Raw genomic sequence first — 18,834 nt, forward strand, 5'->3', positions numbered from 1 at the left:
AAAGTGCCTACCGTCCCTGTCCTAGTGTGGATTGTGGGGGCAATAAACTGACTTTGTATAAAAAAGAACACCGCTGGGGGGGGGAGCCCTACTAAGCAGGTATATACAAAAGTATGAAGGCTGTTGTTTAACACATTGTAAGCCGCCCTGAGTCTCCGGAGAAGAGCGACCTATAAATCGAACCAATAAATAAACAATAAATAAATAAATCTTCCAATTCTGTTATTCCCCAGTGTTTTTGAGACAGATATCTAAATTGGGCTGCTGCTGCATAGTTAAATTTGGAGTGTGACGCTGAAGGAGGTATCAGCATAATTATCTCATAGTTGCAAAAGTGGAAAGGAAAAAAAGGGGAAAGTTTCTTAGAATATCTCCATGGGGAATGAATAGAAGAGAAGTCTGATAGGAACTGGAGCAGGATTAGAATGAAATTCCTATCACATCAAGTCATGTCAAGGGTAGGGGCAAGAATATGGCAACATTTTAATATGGTTTCTGCTATTCATATGTAATAAATTAACGTGTGATCCAAATGACCAGATTACAGTCTAATTAATTGCACCTTTGTGAACAAGGGCTAATAATAGCTTTCTTCTACCTCTTATTTACTCAGAAATCTGTTCCACAGAGCTCAGCCTGGAAGCCTGTGTATCTTTAGCTGCAATTACTTCTATTGTGTAGAGCAGGGCTTGGTCCTAGGAAAACATGAATAAGGTTGCCCCATGAAGGCGCTCCTACTGGGGCTCCTACATTGGAAACATAGCTGGGTTGGCGTTATCTCGTGAGTTTGGTGACATGGAAATTCATGGGGTTTTCCTACTGATTTTGGCTGTGATTGAAACAATTTGGGAGATAAAGGTAATGTTTTCTATAAAGCAATGGTGATGATGAGGGGAGACTCCTCTTTGCATTTGGAGGGGGAGTTCTGGTGAGGATGTGGGGGGAGGGAAAAGTAAAATAGCTGAACAGTGCTTCAACTGGGCCTCCCTCTTGACTTCCATGCTAATCCAGCCTTCCTGCCTGCCTTTGTTGTAGATCTCCTGGATGATCTGAATGAGAGCCGGGAATGCGTCAACTGTGGCTCCATCCAGACCCCCCTGTGGAGAAGAGATGGGACTGGCAACTATCTCTGCAATGCCTGTGGGTTGTACACCAAGATGAATGGCCTCAGTAGGCCCCTGATCAAACCTCAGAAGAGAGTGGTGAGTAGTAGCAGTGAAAATCCTTTGGCAAATAATGGGCGGTCACATTATTTATCTTTGGTTAACTGACCTCACTTGCCTGATGCATCTGAGGAAGTAGCCTGCTGTCTACTTTTTAGTGAGAATTGAACAGTATATGTCCAAGCATATGGGTGTGGGTGTGGGTGTGGGTGTGCTAAGGAGTGTTTGTGATAAGGAGCACCAGGTGTGACTTTGATTCTAAAACTATTATTTTCTCTTGAGGTTGTCCTCCTTTCAAAACTATCTTGAACTCTTTTCGAAATATGGTGTTGTTGTTTTTTTTACATTTTTAGGTGCAAGTTTTTAGGTGATTGAGAGCAAGGAAAAGGCCTTGATTGTAGTTTATCTTAGCATATAGACTTGTTGCCGGTTTTGTTCTAGTAGGAGTATAGATATTGTTCTTTTAATGAATATTCATTTGCAAATCATTGGGACAATCCGTTCTGTTTTTGAAACCGAAACTGAGATGCTCATTCCCAACCAAGTGAGCCTTGAGATTTTTAAGTCTGGGTTTTAAAGAATTTAAAGTATGTCAATGTACATAAGGATTAGAAACCACCAGTTCTTTAGAATGAGATTATCTGCAAAACATACTTCAAGCATTCCTGACTATTTTTATTTTAATGCCTTCTAAATTAATTGATGCAAGAAATGGGTAAACCCTAAATGTTGCCATTCGTTTTGAAGGGATTTAAAACAGACTTATGGTAATTTTTTAAGGGGATGTCTTTTTTAAAAGTCATGTGAGTGGTCTGATCTATCCTGTATCAAAGGCAGATGACCAAGGTGATAAAATCCCCAATGCCACTGTGAAAGATGGGACATTAACATTCAGAGCAAAGAAAAGAAGCAAGAGAACCTTCCATCTCCATTGTCCTAGTCCTCCTCCAAGGATTCTTTACCTCCCAGTACTTTATCCCCCAATTTTTTAATCCCAGTATTTCCTCCACTGCTTTCATGTCTCTTGATTTTCTTATGGTTGTTACTATAATATAAACAATAATGTGAAGTCGCAGCTACCAGTTCTTTAGCTACTGTGGGCCTTCATACCCATTAAGTTCTTCTCAATAACCTAGGATGTGCCAATGGTTTAGAATATGTGTGGATCCAAGCAATGTGGCATTTTGTAATTGACAGATGGAAGATTGAGAAGATGTTTTGGTATGGCATCCACTGTGCCAATAACCACTTGGATTGCTGATTTATGCAATAGACTTTCAAAATAATTTTTTTTCCAGATTTTGATATTTTGTGAAACTTTATCATTATTATCATCAGCCTCAACGTCATCATCGTTATTGAAAAGGTTTGGGATATATGATCAGTTACATGTCCTGCTACTGGTGGCCATAGAATAATAATGGCATCATCACTTAAGTTTTTATATATTGGTATTTTTTTAAAAAAACATGTCTTTGCAAAATGTATGCAGGACAACACTGAGAAAAAATAATTAAAAATGCAGCTTTTTGAAGCAGTAATTTGAAGTTTTGCTGTTAAACAGTATTTTTAAAATGAGCTGATACTAGCAGGATAATAGATGCAAATTTTAACTTTTATATATATTTTCTTAAAATAAAACACATGAAGCTATCAACAAAGAGCTAACAGATTTTATCTCAAACTCTTTCAAGTTCACTTCAGTTTTTTCAAGCTGTGAGCTATTATTGTGTTAACTTTGTTTAATGTATGTTGCAATACAAATAATCAGCACTTTGTTTCCATTCTTATTTATTTAAGCTGTGTCATCTCTGCCAATCTGTTGAAGGACAAATAAGCAAATAATGCCCTCGAATTAGAGACAATGTATTTTTAAAAATCACACTTTCCTTATGAGATTATTATCTATACAATGAAGTTCCCTTAAACCACAAGGTTTTTCAAAGTTAATCACTGCTAGGATTTTGCAATTGGTTATCTCCCTAATTTCATTAAGTGAAGCATAATCTAATTAGGAGGAATAAAGGGAACTGAATGCTTTGTCATGTTTTTTTCTCTCCAATTCATTTGCCCTGTCTTGCATTGTAGAGATTACAGCTATAGCGTGCTGTTCCCTAAACTATGTCCATGCATTTCAAACAAGTAGACAAGAGGGATCATGGATGTATATTTCTCATATCTGAAAAATTATGTCCATGTTAACATTTAAGAACAGTAATATGATATGTTTCCATGGTAGTAATGTGTATTTTTAAAAATAGTTAACTATCAATAGCAATGGGTTGAAAGGGATATATCATTCACAAATTTAAGGAAATGTATGCTCGTTTAAATGGGTTTCTTGGAGTCTGAAAATGAAATTCTGTTGAGTTTTTTAAAAAATTGAGAGCATAGTAATATTGTGACATTTACTGAGTGTAATCCTGCAAACTTAGTCATACTGAGATCCGAAAAAATTCTCTCTATAGCAACTTCAAACATATATATTTGTTTAATTGTTCAATTTCTGTGACTGCCCACTCCCCAGGTGACTGAATTAAGGGAGATTTCCACCCAGATCAGTGTATACATTTACAAAATTGTTTGCCATTTTTTAAAAAAAATACAACACTGATCAATTTGCTTCTCATCTTGAATATCTAGCAATTCACATTATTTCTTTTCCCAAAAATATTATGCTTATACAGCATAACTACCATTAGAACAACATTTTAATGGATGTGTTTACTTTATTTTTGTTATCCTAACTGGATACATTTTATTGATCTGTGTAAAATATAACAGCATTTAGCTGTAATACTAAAAAAATATAAATAACACCCTTAAAAAATATAAATAACACCCTTAAATTAGGAGGCATCAATCGCCTTATTCTACTGAGTCAGTATAGCATGTTTCTCATGTAGTGATACCAGTGGTGAAATGTAAAATTTGTTATTACTGGTTCTGTGGGCGTGGCTTGGTGGGGGGGAAATGTGACTGGGTGGGCGTGGCCAACTTTTTTTTTAACTTTTAAAAGCATTTTAAAATGATTTTAAAAGGCTCTGATGATCGCAGCTGAGTTGCCTGATCATCAGAGGCTTTTGTTTTCTTTTAAAAGCATTTTTTTTTTGCTTTGAAAAGAAAAAAAAGCCTCTGATGATCAGGCAACTCAGCTGGGATCGTCAGAGCCTTTTAAAAGCATTTTTTCTACAACCTCTGAGGAGGTTGTAGAAAAAATGCTTTTAAAAGGCTCTGACGATCCCAGCTGAGCCGCGTGATCATCAGAGGCTTTTTTTTTTTACTTTTAAAAGCATTTTTCCAGCCGAAGAAAAAATGCTTTTAAAAGTAAAAAAAAAAAGCTCTGATGATCGCACGGCTCAGCTGGGCATGGGGTGTGTGTGTAGGGATTTTTGCTACTGGTTCTCTGAACCACCCGCTGACATCGCTATCGGATCGGGCGATTCGGTCCAAACTGGGAGCATTTCACCCCTGAGTGATACCCACTGAGTACAGGCAGAATTGCATTCTGGCAGATCCCAGTGAGTTTGTGTACAGAATAAAGAACACAAAATAACAGTTGAAAGTGACCTTGGAGATTTTTTAATCCAACTCCCTGCTCCGCACTGTTTGAGGAAAAGGAATCTCCCTTAGTTTATTTGACTCCAGTATCGGAATAGATATGTGCAGAGTGTTTCCTTGGCCACGTTATGGAACTGGCTTGCTTCTTCTGGGATCTTTTCTTAAATCTCACTCTAGTCTACCAGCTTTTTCATTTTATTTGTCACATTTATAGAGTTGCCAGACTCCATGAAGGTTCTGTGTGGTGAATGATATTAACAATAGCAAGAAACAGTATAACAAAGGAAAGAATGATGGGTATCTAGAAGTGAACTTTCAAACTAGCCTGCAAGAGCCCTATGAAAGATTAGGCCAGGGTCAATTTAGCCCTAAGCCAAGGCTAAGACTGCCCAATGTTACTGGCAGTCAGGCAGCATATTAATTAATGAATGTCTATGGTCATTAGTTATAATCATTCAGGTCATGGTTGTCCTAAAAGTGCTTTTTCAAAAGGCAAATGGACTTTGTTTTTTTGAGCTTTCAAGCTCAAGCTGAAGAAGCTTCTTGGATGAGAAGCAAAACGTCTTCAAAGAAAAAAAGCAAAGTCTGGTTGCCTTTTGAAAAAGCACTTTTTGGGTTGGGTGGGTTTCAAAAAATTTTACTACCGGTTCTGTGGGCGTGGCTTGGTGGGTGTGGCAGGGGAAGGATATTGTAAGATCTCCATTCCCACCCCAATCCAGGGGAAGGTTACTGAAAAATCCCTTTTTTCTCCCGATCAGCTGGGACTTGGGAGACAGAGAATAGATGGGGGTGGGGCCAGTCAGAATTTTTACTACCAGGTCTCCAAACTACTCAAAATTTTTGCTACTGGTTCTCCAGAATGGTCAGAACCTGCTGAAACTCACCTCTGGTAAGGACACGTGGACCTCTGTTCTAGAGCATGGGTCTCCAACTTTGGCAACTTTAAGACTTATGGATTTCAATTTTACAGAATTCCACAGCCAGCTTTGCTGGCTGTGGAATTCTGGGAGTTGAAGTCCACAAGTCTTAAAGTTGCCGAGGTTGGAGACCCCTGTTCTAGAGCATAGGTGTTGTGAACAGTGAACTCTCCTCTCACTTCCTGGGTGCTATCAGTTTAATCAGTGGGACTTGGGATATCCTCCTCTTCCAATATTGACCAGCCCTGTCTCTGCTTAGTTTTCTCTGGATCAGCTAAGATGATCTGTCAAAACACGCTTAAGTAGAGGCGTAACTTACATTTTTAGATATACAGAGAGCATCCCTGGTGTCGGTGGAGAAAGAACATTTTAAGACTTTATCCAGTGATACCTATTCACCGTGATTGCCTTTGCAGATCCTAGAACTGCATCAAAAATAGTTGGTTATCTTGCATAGCAGAGCCTGGGTGATCTATAAAGAAAAATAAAACAAAGTAGTTCTTTGTTATGAGTCAAAGTTGGCTGTTATGATTTTGTCTGTAATAATTTTTTAAAAAAGAAAAAAAGAAAGGAGAGCCAGACTAGTTTTATTTTGTTTTTATTATGCTGGCAAGATTAACAGAACCAGCATTTCAGAAATGTTTCTAGTAAGCCAATGGATCCTTTTGCAGAAAGATGTACGAGGCTGTCTAAGCTAAGTGGTTTTTGCTGTAACACATTCTTTTATAACCTTGAAGGAGGCAACTGCAGCTTCCTGGAATGTCATTTTCTGTGCTACGTTTGTATGCTTGCAAAGTTCTCCTCAGACACTGATTTTTGTGTGTTTTTTTAATTAACGCTGCAATTCTTTTGCAAAACAGCAGATTTATGATATAGCTGGAATTCCTTGTCTCTAATTAATGTAAGAGAGATCAGTTGCTGCAAGAAATGTTATAACCCCGTCACCCTCACATTATGTGCTTAGGGGGATTCTCTCCTCTTTGGATATAAACTCCACAATTGTTTCATTATTTCTGATGAACAGTTGCCTCTCCTTGGCTTCAAACATCATAGAAGACAGTCTTAACTGTTTTGTTTATAATATAGGCCATTTTTGTTCTGGGTGAGTTTACCGATATTCTCCCTCTTGCCCTCTAAAAGGCAAGCCCACTTCTGGAAAACATTTTGGAATGTGACTTATTTTACAGAACTCTCACAGTCTAGAGGGAAGTGATTTATACATTCGGATGATCCCAAAACAATTTTGGGTTGGGGGCAGACTTGGTACAATTTCCTGAAACCATCGTAACTCAAAAGACTGTCTTTTTGACATGGCTCTTATTGCTTTTTAGTTGTTATTTTGTGGAAATGGGAAGTGTTTGTTTTTTTAATAACCAGATCATATACTGGTTAGAAAGGAACTAAGAACAGTTGGAGAGCAGAAGAATTAACATAAAATGATGCAAAAATATCATTTAATATGTACATAATATGAACACAAATAAAAGTTTCAGTGACACAATATATTTCAAAATATTCTAGGGCTATTTAAATATAGTAGAACATAGTGTGTAAGTGTATTTCATCATATTTTTTTCATTATAGTATTATATTTTTATTAAACATTTTTAAGAGAAGAAAAGTAAAAAGACAGAAAAGGAAAAAATAAAGCACAGAAATAAATGGAAAAGCTTGAAAAAAAACTAGATTAAAAATTCAGTATTTCATTGATTAGCTTTAAATAACTGAGTATACTATAATGTATTAGAAATCACAAATCATTTATGAAATCCGGATAATATATCAGCAATAATCAGTGCAGTATAAATCATAAAATCAGATTAACAATTATAATTAATTGTATTCTTATTGTTTGTCCAATCTAGGTTTGGTGGTTTTCTTGCAGAAAAAACCAAAAACTCAGCAATTCAACCCTGAGATTCAGATAATCTCTTTAATTGGTATGAAGTATGGGCATCGTGTACTTTAGAAAGTCAAATAACTTTGTATTTCAAAAGTTTCACAGTTTCACTTTTGAAATACAAAGTTATTTTGGTTATCAAGGCATACGACTAGAGCTTAATTAATTAGCCATTTTTCTGCAGAAAGAACCATGTTGACTTTCCAATAAAAATGTAAAATAACTTTGCATCCATTATCATATACAAAGTTAAGTCAATATAGTTTGTGGGAATGTAAGGTTTAGTAATATGCAATTTTTAAAAACAGCAAATTGGAAAAGGCATTCAGCTTTAAAATATTGTTTTATTCTATTATGCATCATTTTCTAAAATTGCTGTGCTTATAATAGTGCCACCAAACATGGAAAACTGGTAATTACATTTTCAACAACTTTAACAGAATGAACTGTTTTAGCAGCCACTAGGAGCCAGAAGTGGAGTAATGTATCAATCATCTTATGCCAGTTTTCTCAAAGTATAATATTTAATGTGAATTAACATTTCCCCTCACTAAACTTATCATTACTACATAGCAGCTAATGAATCTAAATGTTGCATTTATTTTATCCAACAATATTTAACTTGCGTCCTGATTCATAATTCACCAACAAGTGATAAAAAAGTCCCAAATTTTATGTTAGGAGGTTATCAAAGTCAGACATGTGTCTAGATATTCCCCCATGGTTTTGCAGGGTTTTTTTTTTTTTTACAGCTATATTCTTTATTTGAAGATATCAAAACAATTTGGGCGGTTGTGGCCATTCCAGAACAGAAAAATCTACAAGATTCTTTCTTTTTTGCTAATTATCTCTAGTAGTCTATACAATTTATACCTTTCCTTGACTGTAAAGGATGTCAATGGGAAACGTTAACCATGCCTCAGCTGAGGCCTTGTTTTTTTCCAGGAGAACGAAAAGCAATGAATGTAGTCTGAAATCAGTCAGATAAGCTCTGGGACCAAATGCGTAAGCAGTGACTGAAGACACAACATGATTCTCGCCCCTGAAGATGTGTTTCAATGCTTTTATGTATAGAAACTTTTATTCTTGAGAAATGCTGAGACTCTGCCTTTGCCTTATCTACCTGTTATTTACTGATGCCTCCTCTTCTTTTCACAGGCGTTTTTATAAATTTTTGCAGCTGCTTGTGGGGGAGGAAGTCACACATGGGGCCATTGATGTTTTCCTCTTCTCTTGTGTTTGCCTCTCTAGCCTTCTTCAAGGCGATTGGGCTTGTCCTGTGCGAACTGTCATACCACAACCACCACTCTCTGGCGCAGGAATGCAGAAGGAGAGCCAGTGTGCAATGCTTGTGGCCTGTACATGAAGCTTCATGGGGTAAGCAGCAGCTTCTTTCGAGCTCTTTCAGTTTCACGTGCAGCTGACCCTCAGGGGAAATGCTTATTAAGATTTATGGAAGGCCATATCCAACCCTGCTGGAGAAATCCCAGAGGAATAAAAATGCTTTTCTTGCTTGTTTGTTTTATGTGTTTGCAGTTGCATCTAGAGCTAAAAGATACAGTGAAATGTCAACAGAGAAATGGCATTGCTCTCTGTTATATCCCCCTCGTGTAATGTTTCAGCAAAGCTACACTGAATACAAAACAGAAGTAATTAGTTGTTGCTATTGCCGGGCCTCATATAATGCGAATGATAAGAAGAAAAGGAACTATTCTCCATTTTAAAGTATCCTTCAGTTAGAAACATTCTAATAATAAATAAGCTTCCTTGTTAAATGCTGACAAATGAGAAATAATAAAGGAGACTAATTGAGAGAGTCCACTTTTTATCATATAGAGACAAGAAAGTTTCAGAAAAGGAATGTCTATTTTTATCCATGCACATATTGTTTATTTACACCAAGGACCCCTGGTGGCACAGTGGATAGAGTGTAGTATTTACAGACAAACTCTGCCCACAACCTGGAGTTCAATCCTAACGAGCTCAAGGTTGATTCAGCCTTCCATCCTTCCAAGGTTGGTAAAATGAGGATCTAGATTGTTGGGGGCAATATGCAAATAATGTTCTATATTGTAAACTGCCCAGAGAGTGCTGTTAAGACCTATTTATTTATTTATTTATTTATTTATTTATTTATTTATTTAATTAATTTGTATACCACCCTTCTCCCAAAAGGGACTCAGGGCGGTGGACAGCCAAAATTAAAATACATACAATACAAAAGTTAAGATAACTAAAATAAATTAAATCAATCGGCTTCCCAATTTAAAACCCCAAGTCTATAAAATTTAAAAATTCCCATTAAAAAACCATTTAGGCTAGGCCGGCTTGCTGGAATAAATAAGTCTTCAGGGCCTTACGGAAAGTACGGAGGTCTGGGATCAGTCGTATTCCAGGAGGTAGCTCATTCCACAGGGCAGGTGCCCCCACAGAGAAGGCTCTCCCCCTGGGGGCCACCAGCCGACATTGCTTGACCAACGGCACCTTAAGAAGGCCCTCTCTGTGAGAGCGTATTGGCCGGTATATAGAGCGATTGGATGGTATATAAGTCTAAATGCTATTGCTATAAACCTATATCTAATGGGAAAGAAGGAGAGTTTGGGGGGAGGGGGGAGGAAGGAAAGGAAAAAAATTCACAATGGAAAGGGCTAAATAGATGCTTAAAAATTTCTTCAAAGAGTCTTCTTAAAAGCCTAAAAGTATGGTGTTCATCTGCAATTCAAGGTGGGTTAATCTCTTCCTGAAGTTGTGCTTCGAATGTTGTTCTTGTTATCTTGGACAACAGGTGGAACTAGAATGTACTTTCTGCAATGCTCCCTAATTCCAGTGTCATCCAGTGTTGAGGTTCTCTCCAGCATAGGAGGCAGAAGCAAGCTGGTAGTTCTCTCCCTGATGTAAAAGGCCAAAGTTCTTACTCTAGTTGCCCTGATCCTCTTTCTGGTAGATAGGAGATACAATCTAATGAAATACAGGACATATGAACACTCAAAAAGTAGTCCTGAAAGGAGGAAGAGACATAAATGTTGAGTGGTTTACTAATCCCAAAAGCTTTGGGGGGAGGCAGAACTCTTGCTTTTTAATGTATTTTATTTTTAAACTTTAGAGTAACCTTAAAACAATTCTAATTGGAAACAGTGGGGAGAATAAATAATAGGGTATCTTCCAGTGGATCTGAAGCCTAAGGTCACTCTATGAACATAATGGTGTATGGCATAATGGCTCTGATGGAGGCTGATAAAAGGAAATAATTCGGAAATAATTTCTGAAATTTGATGTTTTATGTTTCTGCATTCCCCTTAGGTGCCCCGACCTCTTGCTATGAAAAAAGAGGGAATTCAAACCAGGAAACGAAAACCAAAGAATATAGCTAAAACAAAATCATGCTCTGGTAAATATACTGGTAAACAAGAGTTTAAACAGGGGTGGAAAATTTTCTATGGTGCAAATTGTTCTAATGCAGGGTGTTACCTTTCTAGGTAATAATAACAATAATGCTGTTCCTATGACTCCAACTTCCACATCTTCTACAAACTCAGATGACTGTAGAAAAAATGCTTCCCCAAGCACACAAACAGCCTCAGGGGTAAGTGATAAAATAAAATCCATACTTGCAAGTAGATATCCATTGCTCGTGTTATCTCCACTTTTATCTTATCTACTATTATAACAGTAATCTAAATAAACTGTTCTGTTTGTTAGCTGATACTGGAGTGGAAATTTCTCAGGAAATTGCCTATAAATGCAAACATAGTGTAAATCTAAAGTACTTTACAAACATCTTTATTAAAGGTTTGCTTTTAGGCACGTATCTTATTGATACTATATTGGATTATATATTATATTGTATTGTATATTATATATTATATTGTGTTGTATAATATATATTACATTGTACTAAGTTGTCTAGTAGACATTGGCTCTGATCCCAGGTGGGAAGATTCATAGGCTAAAATATTGTCCATGTACACATTCAACATCCTTTCTCTAAGTGTTACCAAGAATCATTCAAAGTCAGCAAACCAAGGAGGGAATTCTCAGAAAAGTTATAAAACAATGTACAGTAATTGTATTCATATGACATCTCAGTCTCATTCATTCCTTCCAGAAATATACTTTTATTTTAACTAGATATTTTTTTAGCATCTGATAGCATTCAAAGTGAGAGACAATGGATCTTGCCATTCATTGTCCAATACCTGAACCTCACACCATGTCCTTTTAGCTTAGTAGTAATTCAATCTCTCGTACTGTGCTACTTTCTAATATTATCAAAATATCTATTTATAAGGCTTTTGAGGCAAGAGAAGCCACTATAAAGCAATTTAACAAGATCCTATTAAAGTTACCACTTTGTATCAAAACCAAGCATCATTTTACAGAACAAGCTATAGAATTTTCTGCAATGGGATTCTCTATCTAACTCCATATTAAAAATATAAATTTGAATTGCACATTAATTTCTATGGAGATACATTGAGGATTTATTATACTTAAGAGTTACTTTCTTCAGTTACTTATAAAGTAATCAAGATGGGATAAAAATCTAATGAATAAATAAATAAAATTACCATGACTTTACTTAAGCCCTATATTTTATATATATTTACTATATTAATATATTAGAAATATATGACAAGTAATATATTAAATATATATTACTTATCACAAAACATCCATTTCTAACAAAGCAAATTGTTCCTTTTCTGTTTGGGGATTATACATCACATTCCACAAGAATTAGAAACGTGTCTGTTTTTAAAACGAGAGTTCAGTACCTCATTACCCTGGTGACTTCTGTCTGATAAATCAATAACCATTTTCAGAAAGTTTGCTAGATTGAATTCAATCTAGTTCAAATATATTAAATATATATTAAATATAGAGCTTAAGTAAAGCCATGGATATTATTTATTTATTTATTAGATTTTTATTACTTTATAAATCTCGAGTCGAACATAATACTCCTTCCTTCTCCTATTTTCCCCACAATAACAACCTTGTGTGAGAGAATGACTGGCCCAAAGCCACCCAGCTTGCTTTCATAGGTAAGGCGAAACTAGAACTCATGGTCTCCTGGTTTCTAGGCTAGCACCTTAACCAGTACACCAAACAGGGTCTTTTTTTCTCCGTTTGATTTTTCTTTTTCCATTAATTTCAGTAGGATCAAAATGCAGTTATATTTCTCTGGATTCATCCCATTATTTTCAATATTTCTCACTTTTATTTCCTGCTACAATAATAACATAATTAAGATGCCCTTAATTATGTCAGATCACATTTGTTAGATTAGAATTCCCTGCAGGAAATCAGGGGGGAGGTTTATTGATTGCAACAAATGAAGAGGGAATGTTACAGAGGTGGTATGCAGGCGGTTCAGACCGGTTCACCTGAACTGGTAGCGGCAATCACGGGTGAGCCTGCCCAACCGCCCCGGCTCAATGCCATCCTATTTAGGCAAGTTTTTGAGGCCAGGCGCAAGCGCGGAAGGTATACATGCCAGCAAAGTGCATGCGCAGAAGACCGGGCGCATGTTTGGATGGGGCCTGTGCGCACATTTGTGAACCGGTAGGGAAAGTAAGTGAATACCATCCCTGGAATGTTACCTACCCCTTGACATATTCCAGAAAAGAAACATTCCTTCCTTGGTGGCTATCTATGCTTTCATTAAGTGTATGTATTGATACAGTTTAAACAATGAAATCTAGTCCGAGCTGTTAGAAATATTTACTCAATCAAAGTATCAATGGTGAGGAGCATTTGATTAATTTACAGACTGAGCATGCAGCCTGAAATCAAAAGTGCTTTGTCTGGAGTAGACTGAGATGAGGCACAAGTTGGCTGAAATCCTTTTCAACTAGAGAAAAATTCTTTCTTTTGATTGACCCCGAGGATTTGTTGTCAGAAAAATCCTTATCTCTGGCCAAAACGTGCTGGCAGAGAAAACAGAACTAAGTTGAGATAGGGCAGGATAACAAAATAAAACCACATATAAAGCCCTCCCAGATTAGGGACCCACACAGATTATTGGCACAGATAAAGGTAAAACTAAGAGTAACCTTCATAAATTTCCAATGCACTGACTTCAGGGCACTGACTTTTGTCATACGTTCTTAAATTATGCCTAGCCTGATAATACTGAAGCCAAGATGTTGCGCAACAGGACTTCCCAAGCATTGGATCACTTGGCTTCTAGACATTTTGGCCATGTGGGTGGGTGGGAGGAAACATTCTCATAAGAATTTAATGCAGAGATAGACTACTACACTTCAAAACCTCACTCATCTTCAGAAATCTGTCAGTATTGCTCAAAATTAGAAACATAGGTTTCAGATTATTTGAGGCAAAAAATACAAAATAACTTTAGGTCTCATCTCTAAAATTTGGTTAACATAAATGAAAAAGCAAAAGAGCTCCACCCAACTCTTTATAGTAAAATAAAGCTCTTGGTGTTGTCCATGAACATACTCTTATCCACTTGGCATCATTGTCTTTTCCATCCTTGACACACACTGACCCTCCCCCATATTAACCATGGAACTGTCCACAAAAATCTGTATTTGTTTGTTTGTTTGTTTGCATACTTGCCTTTATTATTTTTATAAGTAACTCGAAATGGCAAATGTATGTAATTTAATTATTCAGGCAATTAATGCAGGATGAAATTAGGACTGTGCTGAAACCTAAATTTGAACTTGAAGGGCAAACATGATTCAGAGCATGCTTAGGTTTCTTGCTAGAAAGATTCTGAAGCAACTCACAGAGCTGCCCTCTGTGATCCTGAGACATCTGGTTTGAAGATGTTCTTGACAGTTCTTGACAGCCTGACCCATCCAAAATTAAATTTTGCCATTTGGATCTCTGCACAGATCTCTGCACAACCCTGTTAGAAATGTCTACAAATATATTAGCAAAACTCTCCTCTGACCAAACTCAGTTCTGTACAAAAACTATTTTTACATTTTCAGATACAAAAGCAGTTGTCAAGAAATAGCACTGCCCAAAAGTCAGAAGTATTTGCTCATGCACATCCTATGAAAATGAGTTGATGGTGTTAATCCGGACACTTGATTGCACTATAAGAAAAGCAAAAGAGATTTTGTTACAGAAAAGTGCTTTGTTGCATATAAAGCATATAACTGTAAAAATACACATATTTCACTTCGGTTAAAGTGCCCTAGTTTAGATTTAAAGCTCTTTTAAATTCTGCTGCTGCTTTCATAATGGGATGTTTTTCTTTGTATTTTAAATGTATGGTGTTCAATGATCTTTTGCAAACTATCCCTCATTCTAGTGGCACTCAATCAGGAATAAATTGCTGAAGATAGAGTAAGATGGATTTGAAAGTGTTTTGTGTTAGACTTCTCTAATCTGACAGCCACTGGAGGTGTGATATTCTTCCCATGCATTATCCATTGTTAACAGATGTTCAAACTGGAGATGGGGATAATGGGAGAAGTAGTCCAATATAATTGGAGGGAGTCAGGTTGGGGAAAGCCATTTACTGTATATTGCACTGTATTTTTTTTGCCAATCAGAAAAATTCCAAATTAAAAGATAATGTTCATGACTGAATAGGAAGGAAGTTTTAGACACTAGTGTTTTTCAGTTCTTGGAAAAGTTGTTAATGGACAGAAGAAAACACATTCTTTTCCTGGGATAGAAATGATTTATTACGTTTTTCTAGACAACTGTGCCAAAAGCATTACTGAAAATGTGGAGATTCAGCAAAAATTCACAAAGACAACAATTATATTCAGCTGAAACTCACTTTAATTCACTCAAACTTTGAAAACTTTAGGAGGGTTACTGAGGCACAACCTCTTTTTTGTATGCAAGAAGGCAGGTAAATTTAGACTCAAAATGATCCCTGGCATCTGATTATGCTCATTTTAAAATAATCACCAGATTATGAACATCTTCCATCAAGGGCCTAGGAACAAATAGGAGGAGACTATTCAGATAGTCTTACCAGTTTAGCATGCGCAGATGACCCCATGATGACATCGTGGTGGGTGGATGGAGCCTCCCACCAGTTTTACTACTGGTTCTATAGAACCGGACTGAACTGGGGCAACCCACCATTGGGCAGGGGGTGGGTGGGACTTAATCCCACTTTGTTGCTTGCCCCAGTCTGGTCTCTTAGATGGCTACTTCTGGGAGCCTATTAGCAAATTGTGGGCTTGGTTCCAAAAGGGCAGCTCATAAATAGTGAAATGTGAGCTAACCATCTTAAAGAAGAAGTGAGGATTAAAAGAATTGGAATTTGCAAGGATATGATCATTCATAACAACTCAGTACGTATTGTCTAGAGCAGTCAGTGTGTTTTTCCATTCCAGTGGCTGATCTGTTATCACAAGGTCAATTTCTGGAATTTACACTGAAACTTTGTATTGAATATTCTCAGGGTAGTCTGTAACCCAGACTGATGATCAGTCACCTGTAGCTGCACACCAAAGTGAGCATCTGAGCAGTGGAAAAAGCAGCAGCACCAGCTGTGTGTGTGCGAGAGAGAGAAGGAGGGAGGGAGGGAGGGAGGGGGAGAGAGAGGTAAACAGGTGTTTATTCTTTGGGAATTCCCTGTCCCACCTCAGTTAATCTCAGTTGGAGATTATTTTTTACTGAACATTAAAATAATGTTTTGTTTTTCTTGCTGCAGGCAGTCTCTTCTGTGATGTCCAGCCGGGGTGAGAGCACCAGTCCCGAGACTAGCGCACTCAAATATTCTGGCCAGGAAGGGCTCTACTCCGGTGTCAGCCTGACTTCCACTGCAGAAGTGACAGCCTCTGTGAGACAAGATTCTTCCTGGTGCGCCTTAGCTCTAGCGTGAATTGGTGGCACATCAACGCTGGTGTGGATATTTGCCCTGGGCTGCAGCCAGTCATTTGCCCTTGTGTCGGATATTTTTGCCTTGATCAAGCAGCCCAAGAAGCTGTAGCAGTGAGGGCAGGGACATTTTGCCCATCAGACCTGCTTCTAGATAACATTTCTTCCCTGCCACACTGACTCTCCAAGTCATCAATCTGCAAGAGATTCAAGGGAGTTGGAACTGCTTTTTTTTTTTTTTAAACTCAACAAGGAGTGCCCTTCTGCACTATTCATAGATCTTCACCGTGACTATCTATGCTGGCCTTGTGTATTTGAGGATTGTGTCTTTGTCTCACTCCCACGTGACCAACATCCAAGACCTGATTGATGTTGACATTTTTTTTTCCTTTTTGTAGACAAAGTAGGCAAAGCTTACATTACAGCGGATAATGCAGTGTAGAAGAGCAATGCAAATGTGCATCTTGTCCATATGTGTAACTGCATATCTTGTACTTGACAGTTTCTGATCATTCTCCCAGGTCAGTGTTCCCAGCTAGTGCCTTCTGCTCTGTATTTTCTGGGTAGTTTTTCTGAAGTAACTTCCGGTAAAGCCCAATGAAGGAAAACATTTGGTACACCCTTCTCAAGTTAGAACTTGCTTAACAAAAACGTATACTAAAATATTTGCATTATTGTCTTTTAAGTATATACTGTGATGGAAGAGGTAGAGCGTCTACGATGTGACTGAACTGTATGTAGTCAGTCAGAATTTGTAAACAGGGTAGCCTTAAAAAAAAGAGAGAGAGAGAGAGAGAGATCCCTTTTGCATATACACAATTTTGTTTTCATGAAAAGTGCAATTTCTGTTGCAGCAATCAGTGTTAAATCATAAGCATAAGATTTAACCGCAGTTTTTATATGAATGAATGGAATGAATGTAAACATTTTAACTTAATGGTACATAAATAATTTAAAAGAAAACAAGTTAAACTAGGCATCTTTATAGGGTTTTTTTTTATTGCAACAAAAATGTTTGATGTCTGTGTTTCTGATTTTCAAGCAAACGTTTCAAGAACAAAAGTTTTCTCAGGAAAAAAAAAGATTGACCTGTCTAACCCAGCCTTCCACAAAGCTCTTGGCCGCCAACCGAGTTGAATTGCAATACCCAGAACTCCAACCCTGCATGATGGAAGATCGATGCTGGTTGGGAATTCTAATACTTGTAGCTAGGCCTATGGAGCAGGGCTGGCTTATCTAGTCATAAGCTTTGATAGATACACAGTCATCCCTACTCTCTTGCCACCAATAAAGTATGTGCTAGAAAAGTGTCCATTGCAATAAAATTTTACTACCTAATGGCAAAATATGTAAATACTTCATCAGAATTTTGAAACAATTTTCAAATATTGGATGCAGTCTGTAGAATATAGACTGACCTGTAGCTAGGTTGGTTTATGAATTTTTCAAAGCAAAAGCCAATATTGGGATGTCATGTGGAAAGTTGTTTTCACCAGAGGATTAAAAATAAAAAGATTACGTGTTCTGTCCATATGTGATTTCTCTTTAATATACTGCAAAATAAAGGAGCATATTCAAGAAGCATCTTCCTGTGAGCTTTCAAAAAATTCAGGTAAGAATTAAAAAAATATTCAGACTTGTTCCATTCATAAATGTAAATATTAGGTTTTCTTATTTATTCCCTTTTGTCAACACTAAGGATTGATTGGTAGACCTAGACCAAAGTGGGTGATTCAAGTGTAGGAAAATCTTTGTCCTGTTGCAAGTTACAAATTTCCAAATTCTTACATTTACACGTTGATGCTACGACAACGATTAAGAAATACTGGAATGTTATGCGTGCCAGGAAATCGGCTTATTTCTATTTTCCATTTCTTCTCAGTGGTGTGTACTGATAAAGAGACAAGCTTTTGTATAAAAGTTATTTCAATCCTGAGAACTGAATTATTTTTTTTTCCTCTCTTAGTACAATTTTTCAAATGTTTGCTATCATAAAGATAAAATAGAGCAGGACAGTGTTGGCTGTGAAAAACTGAGATTTTTGTTTTTGTTCCAAAACTTGTTCTTAAATACCATGATTTTGAAAATGTAGAATAAACGGTACTAGGAATGAATTGCTGAAATTTCCAAAAATACCAGGAACAGGAACTTCAAACCAGGGTGGATTTTATTTAAATCAAGTCGATTTTTAAAGAGCAACTGTCGTCTCTGTCCCGCAGCAGCTCCTCCTCTGACCCGCTGTTGACTCACCAACAATCCCAATATTGCAGAATATACAGCCTCATGCTACATAACTAAGATCCATTTCATGCTGAATAAACTAAATTATTAATGTATCTTGAATAGAAAACTATCTTTAGATAGATTTTTACTCCAAAAGCATTTTATTAAAATAAATTTGATAAAAATAAAAAAAAATCCGATTTAAATAAAAAATATATATTTTTATCCACCCTGCTTCAAACAGCTT

General features: G+C 36.9%; 1 protein-coding gene across 3 annotated transcripts in view; it reads left to right on the top strand.

The window, feature by feature from the left end:
• The window catches only part of GATA6 (GATA binding protein 6), a 32,038-nt gene extending 14,145 nt beyond the window's left edge, over positions 1-17,893 (top strand). For all 3 annotated transcript variants that reach the window (XM_034429587.3, XM_034429590.3, XM_087890503.1), the window contains exons 3-7: positions 1,036-1,202; positions 8,793-8,918; positions 10,842-10,929; positions 11,018-11,124; positions 16,198-17,893. In XM_034429587.3, coding sequence (XP_034285478.2) covers positions 1,036-1,202; positions 8,793-8,918; positions 10,842-10,929; positions 11,018-11,124; positions 16,198-16,368 — 659 coding nt within the window. In that variant the 3' untranslated portion in view covers positions 16,369-17,893. The remainder of the gene's footprint in view (positions 1-1,035; positions 1,203-8,792; positions 8,919-10,841; positions 10,930-11,017; positions 11,125-16,197) is intronic.
• The last annotated feature ends 941 nt before the right edge of the window (positions 17,894-18,834 follow it).

This window comes from Pantherophis guttatus, chromosome 3, assembly GCF_059756535.1.
Source record: "Pantherophis guttatus breed Tessera chromosome 3, ASM5975653v1, whole genome shotgun sequence".
NCBI lineage: Eukaryota > Metazoa > Chordata > Lepidosauria > Squamata > Colubridae > Pantherophis > Pantherophis guttatus.